General features: G+C 53.7%; 1 protein-coding gene across 2 annotated transcripts in view; it reads right to left on the bottom strand.

Moving 5' to 3' along the window:
- The window catches only part of GSG1L (GSG1 like), a 262,208-nt gene extending 254,190 nt beyond the window's left edge, over window positions 1-8,018 (bottom strand). Inside the window, exon 1 of one of the 2 annotated variants that reach the window (XM_053557392.1) lies at window positions 7,489-8,018. In XM_053557392.1, coding sequence (XP_053413367.1) covers window positions 7,489-7,828 — 340 coding nt within the window. In that variant the 5' untranslated portion in view covers window positions 7,829-8,018. Of the gene's footprint in view, window positions 1-7,165; window positions 7,291-7,488 lie in introns of those variants that run through there. The other variant, XM_053557393.1, reaches the window with a different exon arrangement.
- Between the last annotated feature and the right edge of the window lie 4,264 nt (window positions 8,019-12,282).

Below are 12,282 nucleotides of genomic sequence, written 5' to 3'. Positions count from 1 at the left end.
ATTTAAACCTGGGGATGACCACGAGCCCCTCCAGCTCCTCATGGTGTGCCACTACACACCTCTTCTTGGGAGCAAAACAAGAGGGAGGAGGAAAGAAAGAACATGTGTCAAGTCCATGGGAGTGACAGACATGGAGGACAGAGCCCAAGACTCTCACTGCACAAAGAAGTTCCCAGAACCCCAAAAGCATGCAACAAGTACTCACCGAATCCTGCCTAAAGGCTCAGTCTACTCACAACGCCCCATCCCAGAATCTAGACGAGCTGGCACACTGAACCCTTACGAAGGGCCAGCTTGCCTGGGCTCTGGGAGGTAGCATTATGTGAAATGGACCACAGCCTGTCCCCACAGAGCCAGCAGGGGACAGGGAGAATAGAGAGAAGCAACCGTGCTCTGCAGTGGTAAGACAGCAGTTAGAGCACTGGGGAAATGGGGAAACGGGTGGGAGGGACGTGCTAGGGGGCAATGAGGTGGCAGATTTCGATGGGGTAGGCAGGAGGCCACACTGACTAGAGGATATTTGGGCATTGACCTGCCCGAGAAAGCAGGGAGTCTTATGGCTTTCTGGGGGAGGAGTCACAGACAGCGGGAACAGCAAGTGTAAGGGTCCCAAGGCAGGAGCATCTGGGACTGCACTAGGCCCAGCAAGGGGGCAGAGTTACTGTGGGGGTGGAGAAGAGAGGGATGGTCAGAGAGGCAGCAGGGCAAGTCACAGCAGGCCCCACAGGCATCAGAAGACCTTCAGCTATGACCCTGAATGAGACAGAATGTGTCCTAGGTTCCAAGCAGAGGATGGAGGTGACCTGGCTCAGATATGACAGGGCCCCACTGACTTCTGGGTGGAGAATAGATCCTTGGGCCAAAGACAGGAGCAGGGGTCAGGGAGGGGGGTGCCGGGACTGTAGGACACAGTCAGGCTGGGCTAGGCTGGACTCTGAATGCAGGAGGCTGGACTGGCCAGTGGACCAGACTTGGGGCATCGCAGAAGATGCAGACATGTGGGGCCTGAGTGCCCAGAAGGATCAATTCACGTGAACAGTGAGGAGGTGGAAGGGGGCAGGGGCAGCCACGCTCCCACAGGAACCTGGGCCCAGTACGGGCAAATCTGACAGTTTCTCAAGGAAAGCCATAAATCCAGATGTTTCTGGGAAGCACCTCCATTTTCAACTCTTGGCAACTTGTTCAAAGACACTGGAAACACTGCAGGGCCAAACAAAACGGACACACAGCTCAGATCAGACCGAGGGCCAGCTAGGCGCAGCCTCAGACCTGAGGGTCAGGTTACAGCAAGTGCCGTTTATGACGCGCTTCATGAGAACATCTGATTTATTCCCAACAATGCCATGGTGAGGCAGATATCATCCTCAGGCCCTGCCAAGGAAAGTGAGGCCCAGAGAGAGCAAAGCCCTACCCAAGGGCACACAGAAGGCAAGTGGTGATGCGGGGGCTGGAACTCAGACTGTCTGGCCCCAAAGCCTATGGTCGAGAGAACAATGATCAGCCACCTCCATCATTCAGACAAAAAATAAAACCCTCATGTAACACAGAAGGAAAGAAAAGTCCAGAAAGAAAGAATGTGACTTACCCAAAGCCACTAGGCACGCTGGCATCAGAGCATGCAGGTGAGCCTGGGGGCTCCCAGCTCTTCCCCATGAGGCAGATGGAGGAACTCAGGAAGCCTGATGAATGGGGGGGGGGGGAGTGTGGGAGGCATGGTGGAATAGGAGGGCGGGCAGGCAGTGTAGTACAGCAGGGTGAGCTGGGGTCCAGAGCCTCCTGCCTGGTGTACATCCCAGCTCTGCCATTTATCAGCTGTGGGACCTTGGGCAAGTCAATTTACCTCTCTGTGCCTCAGTTTCCTCATCTCAAAAATGGGGATAACTATGGCACCCAGTTGTCGAGGACTTAGAGTAATACCGTCCAAAGTCCCAATCTTTGTGTATCAGATGTTCCCAGCATAAGGCTTGGCAATACAATATTATGCTCCCCCCTAGCATACAATGTTGACATGTAAATGAAATTCAACTTGCACCCCTAAATCTATTGAAATTAAAAAACGAAAAATTTTTTTTTTTTTTTGTAGAGACAGAGTCTCACTTTATGGCCCTCGGTAGAGTGCCGTGGCCTCACACAGCTCACAGTAACCTCCAACTCCTGGGCTTAAGCGATTCTCTTGCCTCAGCCTCCCGAGTAGCCGGGACTACAGGCGCCCGCCACAACGCCCAGCTATTTTTTGGTTGCAGTTTGGCCGGGGCCGGGTTTGAACCCGCCACCCTCGGTATATGGGGCCGGCGCCTTACCCGCTGAGCCATAGGCGCCGCCCAAAACAAAAATTTTTTTTAAAAATTTTTTTTGAGAATTAGTCTCATTCTGTCACCTTGGGTACAGTGCTGTGATGTCATAGCTCACAACAACCTCAAACTCTTGGGCTCAAGAGATCCTCTTGAGTCAGCCTCCCAAAGAGCTGGGACTATAGGCACCTGCCACAATGCCCAGCTAGTTTTTCTCTTTTTAGTAGAGAGGGTATCACTTTTACTCAGGCTGGTCTTGAACTCTTAAGCTCAAGCAATCTACCCCCTTGGCCTCCCAGAGTGCTAGGATTACAGGTATGAACCACCATGCCCACCTAAGAAATTAAAAAGAAAAAAAATTTTTTTCTGAGACAGAGTCTCACTATGTCGCCCTCTGTAGAGTGCTGTAGCATCACAGCTCACAGCAATCTCAAACTCTTGGGCTTAAGAGATTCTCTTGCCTCAGCCTCCCAGTAGCTAAGACTACAGATGACTGCCACAATGCCCAGCTAGTTTTTTGTTGTAATTGTCATTACTGTTTGGCAGGCCCAGGCTGGGTTCGAACCCACCAGCTCCAGTGTATGTGGCTAGCGCCCTAGCCACTGAGCTACAGGCGCTGAGCCAGAAATTTAAAAATTTTTAAAGCAAAGAAATACAACCAAATATTATACCAACGTATTCCCAAGCACTAGAAACCTCCTGGTTGAGGACATCCCACAGGTCCTCACACTAGTGAAAATGTCACAGATAATTTAGGGAATTGCAGATAATTTAGAAGAGCTGGGGTTCTCTGTAGAAAAACGTGAGGCAAGAGCCACGGGAGGCTAACAGGCTCACTTACACAGGAGTGGGGGTGTGTAGAAGGGACCTCACTAGAAGGGGAGAGGACCCCTGTCAGCCCCCACCCCAGCCTGGGGAAAGAACCAGATCCCAAGAGCAGCAATAGTAACCAAGTGCATTCCACTAATATCCACTGAGCACCTACTCTGTGCTGGCCTCTAAGCACTGGGGAGCCAGCAGCAGGCAATGCAAGTGAAAGATCCGTGCCCGCCTTATGGAGCTGGCTAACAAACACAAAATAACAACACTGAGGTGAGGTCCATGGCAGAAAGTGCTTGAATAAAAGTTAAGCAGAAAATGTGGCTGGAGAGAGAGCTAAGCACAGACTTGAAGTTATGGAAAATGCTCTTGGACATATCTGGGGAAAGAGCATTCCAGGCAGAAGGGACAGCCTGTGCAAAGGCCCTGAGGCCAGAATGTGCCCAGGGTGTTCACTGACTCCTCACATCACTGGTCCCCATCTACAGGGCAAATAAGGGCGGCTCTGTCTTAAAGCCACAGTGAGAGGTGGTGCCTGGCCTTGAACTTCTACCTGTTCTACAAGTAAGAGTGATTTTAGACTCCAGTGGAAATGTGCTCCTCCTCCAAAGTCTCTGAGACTGTAGGTGAGGTCACCACTGTGCATAGCATATTGGTCCCCAGCCTGGGTCCCACATGCACCTCCACCCGGTTGCCTGGCCCTATGACTGGTCTCTCCCTTTTTGTCTCTCTAATCCCACCTCCTTCCAGGCAGCCTCAAAACTCCCTACCCCCGAGATCCTGAAAGGGCCACTCTTCCCAAGCCACTCATATTCTCAGGCTCGAATGGTTGCAGAATGAAGTCCAACACGTGGGCCCAACACCCTCAAATGTCACCTGTGCCTCCAAGCTGGCACAAGCTCCCACCTGCTCCACCCCAGACCTGCATTCTTCCCTCCTCCAGGCATCTCCTCTGTTGCCCCCACCCCCACTCCCCAGAATGTCCACATCTGCCCCCACCCCAACCTTCCCTAGCATCTAAACCAGAAGAGAAATCCAATCTGTGTGAAGGGCTCTGGGTGATTCTGTGTCAAGGCCACGCTTCCCTTTCTGTGTGTGGAAGGATGCCGATGCTCCTTCTTGGAGGAAGGAGAAAAGGTTCCTTTGTGCCGAGTCTGGTGAAAGTGTGTCAGTTTTGTGCAGGCTGCAGTTTTCTTTGTGAATGCTGTAGATTTTTAGGGTGAGAAAAAGGGCTTATTAGATTTCCCTGTGGCTGCCCAAAGTGGGGAGAGGTTTTTCTGAGCACAGAAAGAAATTACTGAACAGGCGAACAGGCGTTGGATAGGAAGGAACAGTTAGCAGCTGCTTTTCACAGAGAGGTTAGGATTCGCTGGTTGGTGTTATCATTTGGGTGTATGTAAAACGCCAAAAAGGGACGAGAGCTTTGCCTGTAGTTTCATAGGAAGTCTGGGAAGAAAGTTCACCCTCAATGTTTAGGGGTGGGAGGCAGGATTTTGTTCAAGGGGTTGTTGGGGTGTTTTTTCCTCTTCACGTTAAAAAAAAAATAAACTGGTCACAGAACCCACAAAAAGGGTTGTCATGGCAACAAAAGTTTGAGGCCAGGTACTTCCAACACCCTTTCAGGACCACAGCGGTATAAAAGGCAGGATTTTGGCGGGAGAAACCACCTCAGCTGGCTTGCACCTCCCAGATTTCTCACCAGCACTGACAAGCTGATAACTATTTTCCAAGCTCCCAGAGAGGAAAATTGTGATTTTCTGGGAGGGATCATCTCTACCTAACAGTGGCCAAGAGAAAATTGCGAATTTTATTTATCCAACAAATTAACGATCCATGTTTGTAACTATCAGAGGCGTGGGAGTGAAGGTCTTAGCTGGGCCCCCCAAACATCTCCTCTGATCTCCCCCACCTGCACCATTCTCTTCTCCATCCCTTCACTCTGATTCTTTTCTGTTTTCTAGAAGATAAGTCAGGCTCTCTTGTCAGAAACCTCTCAGAGCCTCAAATTCCTCATCTGAAAAACTGAGCCCCCTAGTCTACCTCAAAGGCAGTGACCAGGATTGGGGAAGTGAGAAGTTTCAACAGGGCCTGGAACAGCTTACGAGCTCCATAAATTAGTTAGCTAATGTTTTTCAATATTTTTCAATTAATAATTTTTTTTAATGACTTGGGTTTAAATATCCCAAGTCAAGCCCTGGTTAAGCGACAAAAAAATAACTGCAAGTATTAGGGCCATGACCTTCAGGAAGCAGCCAGGAGAGACCTCAAACCATCAAGAGGCTCAGCTGACCAGTTGACCAGCCCGGGCCAGGACACTCCACAGAGGTAGGGACAGGACAGTTTCAGTGCAAGTTGCAGAGTTCTATTTTCAAGTCTGTACACAAAGGAAGGGAGCAAGGAGGCTGGGATTTTACACAAAGGAGAAACTTGGTGAGAGAGAGAGGTGTTAAGTCCCAAACCTAGGAAACATCTTGAACTTGGAGAAAGATGTGCAGGGACCTCTACCTTGAAGGACACAGGTGTTCCCAACAGCAAGGCCTCTGTATGAGAGGTTAGGGTTGGGCTGTGCAGAAGGCAGGGAATTTTACCAAGATGCCTTTTGAAGTTATTATGTTTTATAACATCCCACAGTCAATATTCAAGTCCTGAATACACACTGGGGTACACCAACCAGTGAGTCTGGTGGAATGGAACTGATTGGGAATAGGACCCTATTCAAACACGTGTATCTTTCTCAAATGGCAGGCAGGGTTAAAGTAGAGTCACAGAAAAGTTCTGGTGGACACCCCCAGAATTGAGCCAGAGCCATCAGCACCCTGGGAAGCCTCCCGGGGTCCATTGTGCCAAGACCCTATCCAATATCTAACCTGCAAATCAAAAATCTACTATATGCTAGACACTAGAGCAGAGGCAGCGAGAGCAACGGTGAATGAGTTCAACACTGCCCAGCTCTCACGGAGGGACATCCCACGGGGAGAGTGGCAACAAGCTTGTGTCCAAAGGCAGGTGCTAGAAAAGTTGTGCCAAGCATGAGGAGATAAAGACAGTGGTGAGATCCAAAGACCGAGAGATGCTACTGCCAAAGGGTGGGGTCTCCCAAGGTCTTCTCTGCAGAGGATCCGGATGCACAAGGCCAAAAGAAGAGTCCACCAGCGCTAAACGGGAGCCAGCTAGGGAAGCATGGGGACTGGAAGGGAGCCCTAGGAAGAGGCCTGGAAGCTGCTTGCTGGGTTTGCACCTTCTTCCCTCTGTCCTTTAAGCCACTTAAGCCAATGGCTTATTCAGGGCAAACCATGGGTGTCCACGCCCATCCTCAGGGCAGAGCTATGCTGGCATGGAGGAGTTATAACCTTGGAGAAAGAGGTCAATTCACTCAGGAGGCGCCCCAAACCTGCAGTGGAGCAACACCCCCTCAGAGGCACCGGGTCTCATGGGTCAGCACCACCCCGATCTGGCCAAGCCGCCGTCAGGGGGCGGTCCCCTGAGCCCTGCCACCGCCTGGCTGTCTGCCTCGGGACGTTCTCTCCAGCCCTGGTTGCCTCCCAGGGCAGATAAAGGGGTACAGGCAAGGGAGCAGTTTGATCTGTCTTTTGAAAAGTCAGCCCCCCCGATCTGACTGCAGCCTTGTGCTAAGCTAAGAGCCTCGGGCTCCATGACCTGGAGTTCACTGAGCTGTTGTCCCCTCTTTCCCACCGGCCTCCTTTCTCTCCATTCGCATTCTCTCCGGGAAGGGGGTCCAGACACAAAGGGATCCCTGGCTTCTGGCAGTAGGGGTGTCTCTGGGTCCGGCTTCCCGGGACTCCCTCCACTCCCCATTTCCGTCTGGTAGAAGAATGACCCCCTTGGTTCCTGATTCTGAGGATCTGCGGTGGGAGGGGTGGCTCGGAGCAGGAGTCCTTGCACCAGCGCCACCCCCAAAGACGCCCTGGAGTGGGTGAGGGTACCTAGTGCCCCGCAAGAGGACGAGGAGGGGGCGAACATGGAGATGAGTTCAGGCTTGGAGAGGAACGCGCGCCCTCCAACCGGCAGCTGGGGTGGGTTCCTGGGAGACGCACCTTCCCAGCGCGCGGCAAGGTCCCCTAAGCCGCCAGCGGGCGTTCGCAAGCGGCCAGAGCTCTGCCTCGAACCTTCAAACGCAGGGCGTCCCGGACGCCCAACATTCCAGCCCCCGGACCTTGCAAACGCGCGTCCTACGCCCCCGAACGATTCCCCAGCCCTGATGAGCGCCGGCAACCGTGTCGCGGCGGCGGCGCGGGGCCCCTCGCCCTGCCGGGAGGAGGAAGCGCGAGGCTGGGGCTGGGGCTGGAGCTCGGGCCGCCGGGGCCGTGCAGCCCCGGGGGAGTCGGAGCCGAGCCCGCTGGCGCCGCCGCTCACTCACCGAGCCCGCCGAGCTCCTCCTCGCACGAGTACCAGATGCCGGTGTGGAAATTCCTGAAGAGGAAGCGGTCGTCGCCGGTCTCCCAGCTGTAGAGCTCGCCGCCAGGGGGGCCGTTCCCCGCGGCGGCCGCGGCGGCGGCGGGGGCGGCGGTACCGTTGGCCGTGGCGTTGGCGCCCGAGTTGGGGCAGTTGGCGCGCCCGCCCTGGCTACAGCCTGGCTTGGGCACCCGCTGCGTGCCCTGGCACCAGTGCGTGGTGAGAAAGGCGGTGGTGGCGAAAAGCAGCGCCAGCAGGTTCAGGGCCACGGCCAGGAGCGCTCGGCCGCGGCGGCTCGTCTTCATGCCGCCCGTGCCGCCGGGACCGCACCGCCGGGGAGCTCCGCGCGCGAAGTTGGCAGCCGGCGCCCCGCGTCAGCGGCCGCTGCCTGCCGCGCCCCGGGGCTCGGGCGCCTGAGATCGGCGGCGGCGGACGCGGCGCGGGCCCATGGCCCCCCCGGGGTGGGGGCGCGGCGCTGGGGGACGCGGGCGGCGGACGGTGGCGGCGGAGCGGCTCCGGCGCGCCCGGAGCTCGGAGCGCGAGTGCACCTCGGCGAGGAGCCGCTGGCGCCTGGCAGCGGCCACGGCGCAGGGACGCGCGCCCCTCCGTGGGGAGACACCTGCAGGCGGCCAGCGACACTGTTCCGGCGCCCGCCCGCACGGGAGAGGGGGCGCCCCGCACTGGGCGCGGGTGGGGAACTGGGAAAGAAGGGACGCCCGGACAGAGACCTGCGCCTGAGTGCAGGGTCTGAGAAACAAGGAAAATGCTGGGCAAGGCGCTCCCAGAGAAAAGATCCCCACAGCAGACTTGGGGAAAGAAAAGCGGCCTAGAGGGGTCACCTCACATGAGACCCAAAGAGGCCCTGGCCATGGAAGCCTGGGGCAGAGTCTGCTGAAGCTCCCCAGGAGGGGCTCGGACCAGCAGAACCCTCCCCTAGAAGGGGTCCAGAAAGGAGACCTACGCCAGAAAGGAGTTCTCCAAAGGGTCTGAGCTGCAAAGACTTTGGGCGCCCCCAACCAGGAGCTACAGGGCCCGAAGGAAGGGACACTGCATGATGTACCTGGAGTGGAGTTGCAGGACTGGTCAGGGGGCTATCCTACAGGGAATAGAGTAGAGTTTGAAAGGTTCGTCTGCCCTCTGGGGGTCACACCCAGAGTATGGGAAGAGCTGTCATCTGGGTTCTGGGTCAGGTCACAGAACAGCAGGAAGAGTGGCAGGAAGAGTACCCCATAGAAGGGCCAAATATTTGGGTAGGACAAATAGGGCTTCAGCTTACAGGCCATCCCCTCCGGCCCTCCAAGATCCTAAACAGCATAACCCAAGAGATCTGATGCCAGACACAAAGTTGTGGCCACCAGGCAGGGGTACTATGCCGGTGCTGCCAACCTGAAACCTTCAAAGTTGAGTAGGGGCAGAGTGCTCAGGCTTACTGACTTTGGAATCAGGCAAATCCAGGGTTTGACCAGCTGTGTGCCTTTGAACAAGTCCTTTACCTTCTCTGAGCCTCAATTTCCTCAATTTCCAACTATGAAAAGTGGAGGAATATGCCTCAGAGGCATATCACATTGAGCTGCTGTAATGAGATCATGCCTATAACACATTTATCACATAGTAGATTCAATAAATGCCAGCCACTATAATTAACACCTGAACAAGATCAGTTGACCAAACTTACACAAACCTTTTCAGGCTCTCTTGTGCAAAATGGGAAATTTGTGCACTCCCCATCCCCGTCTCTGCTCTGAGATGACCATATTCACTGAACTCCCCTCACCCTGCACAGTACAGGGTGCCCAGATGCCCAGGCTGTGCAACAATTAATTGCATGTTGATTGCAAGAGCTAATTTGCTTCCCAAGCTGAGAACTGTTCCAACAAGCCCTGGCTTGCTGAGTGGCAGGCCTTACAGAATTCAAGGTTAACGGGTTATGAATTGCCTGATTCCTGGGGGTGAGCCCATGCTCACTGTCAGCTGCTCCTACTCTGCTGGGGGGTAGGTGAAACTAAGGCATGTGGGCAATGTCCCTGGCAGGAACCAGCATAAAGGATGGCCAGAGATCTCCAGACTCACTTATTAGCCCTTCTCTGGCACTAGGCAAAAGATTCCCAACTGTTGGGACATTGGCATTGAGGACATTGGTTGACAAAGCAAATCTATCATGGCCAAACAGCAACAGGAAATCCAGTAGCACTTTTAAACAGGTGTACAATATTTATCATGAGTTTACACAATGGAAAACCAGCCCCCCTTTACAGCTGTGTGCTTTACAGTTCTTCTCTGAGCTCGAGATTGTGGTTGGTGTGTACATGGGTGGGGCTTGGAACCTACTTGCTGGGAACCCTGTCTGGGGTATCCAGAGAGCCCAGGAGAACTCCATCTCACAGACCATACTCCCCTGAGGAACATCCAGAAGGAGCACAGGGAGATTTGAAATTTCTGTCTAAGACACTCGTCTGCTTGCTGAGCTCCACTGAACACTGGCACTGGGGAGAAGAGAACACGCAAACATTAATAAGAAGGAACACTGCCAAGTGCTCAGGGGTTCAGGGCTGGGAAGAAAACCACAGCAGAGAAAGGGGGACGAGGGAGAGCCTCAAAGAAGGTCTCCCTGAGAAGGTGACATCAGAGCAAAGACCTGAAGGAGACATAGCAGCGAGCCACCAGGATATCCAGGAGAAGAAGGTTCCAGCCGTAAGACAGCCAGTGCAGAAGCCCTGCCCAGCCCATGGGGGATAACTGAGGTGCAGCACAGCCCAAGCCAGAGCTGAGTGAGCAAGGGGTGCTGGCAAGACAGATCACCAATCTGTGTGAGCCCCTACCAGGACTCGGGCACTCACTCTGAGCCAGGCAAAAGTCGGCAAAGGGTCTGGGCAGAGGGAGCCACATCTGGCTTAGGGTCCAATGGATCACCCAGCAACTGTGAGAAGGATGGCAGAGGCCAGGGGACTTGGCAAATGGATCCTGGTGCCTGATGCCAGGGCTCAGACCAGGGTGGGGGCAGTGACAGTGGAGAGTATGGGTTGGCATTACAGACAAATCCAGCCAGATTGCTCAAGGATGGACTGTGGGGTGGGAGAGAAATAGGACTCTGAGGTGTTCGGCAGGAACTCCTGCGGGGTCAGGGCTGCTATTGGCTGAGGCTGAAGCGGATCTGTGGGGAGCAGAGAAAACCAGTGCTCTGACCGATTTTATGCTGGGCCTTACACTCAAGCTGGAGATGAGGTAGATTACACCAAGAGAGGAGCCACTTTAGGTGTCTACAAGCCCTTCCTGCAGCAAAACTCATCAGCAAGACCCTTAGATAGGATGGGGATTTTTAAATCCCTAATAGTGATAAAGTTGGAATTACCTCAGATGTGGACAAGGGTGTTGGGGTGTAGGATTTGTTTAGGAGGCCAGAAATGTGAGCCCAACTCTCTAGCTGCCTCTCTTTGGTCCACAACTATGGGCCAAGGCCAAGCAGACACCTGTGTCCTTGCAACCCCCACCCTGCCCTGTTGCCAGAGATAGCCACGCATGCCTCTGCTTAACCTCCTCTGAGGCTCCACCGCCTGCCCAGCAGGACCAAGCCTCACTGCCTGAGTCAGCCCTTCCGGGGCCCAGTGACTACCTTCTGCTCACTTCTCCAGCCCCTTGCCAAGGCCACACCAGATCACTTTGCAGTTCCCAACCACCTGGTACGTGGGCTGAGCCCAGGCATCTGCCTAGAAAACCCTCCTTTCCCTGGTGTCCTACTGCCACTGCAGTGCTTCCCCGACCCCCCACACACATATACCCTGCAGTCGGTCACCCCTCCACTGACCTTCCATGTCAGTGAATCACTCCAAACTGGGATGTCTGTTTTCACACCTGTCTCCCCACACACCTGGGGATCCCTCCAGCTCACCCCCACTAGCACCCTGCAGGTCAATTTGGCCCATAAGCATATTTTTTTGGCCTGGGTAGAGGCCAAAATTTAACACAGCATGTTAAATTTTCATGAGTTGCCAACATTCCAGAATCATGAGATTTCACTTAAAAATCTAGACTTCCAGCTTCTCTTGCATAATCAAATTACCTACCAACACTGGGCCTGCGTTTTTGCCTGACTATAATTGCCAAATGCACCTGTATGGGGCAGAAGGGCCCTCTTAGCAATAAGGATCCTGCCCAGTCCCTGGGAGCATTGGAATTTGAGAACCTGGTATTAAGGATCAAAGCATTCTATGATGCTAAAAGTCAAGATGATAGTTACCCTCAGGAGGTGGGATAGTGCCTGGGAGGGGCTAGGAGAGGAACTCCTGGGGGCCCCTTTCACGCAAGTGTGTTCAGATCATGAAATCTCATGGAGCTGTACAGTTTTTAGATTCCACAAAATGTGCCAGAAATACTGTTGCTATTAATAATGAAATTCACTGGCTTGGCGCCCATAGCACAGTGGTTACAGCACCAGACACATACACCAAGGCTGGCAGGTTCAAACCTGGCCTGGGCCAGCTAAAACAACAATGACAACTGCAACAAAGAAATAGAGGGGCATTGAGGTGGGCGTCTGTACTCCCAGCAACTTGGGGGGCTGATGCAAGAGAATCGCTTAAGCCTAAGAGTTGGAGGTTGCTGTGAGCTGTGACTGCACAGCACTCTATGGAAGGCGACGTAATGAGACTCTGTCTCAAAAAAAATAAAAATAAATAAAAATAATAATGAAATTTATTCTTTTCAGGAAATGTACATCTGCTTGGAAGGGACACGTCCCAAATGCTTTTCACTTTCCGCTTTT

Source organism: Nycticebus coucang, chromosome 12 (genome assembly GCF_027406575.1).
Source record: "Nycticebus coucang isolate mNycCou1 chromosome 12, mNycCou1.pri, whole genome shotgun sequence".
In the NCBI taxonomy this organism is placed as follows: Eukaryota; Metazoa; Chordata; class Mammalia; order Primates; family Lorisidae; genus Nycticebus; species Nycticebus coucang.
This window is presented reverse-complemented; position numbering and strand designations above follow the sequence as displayed.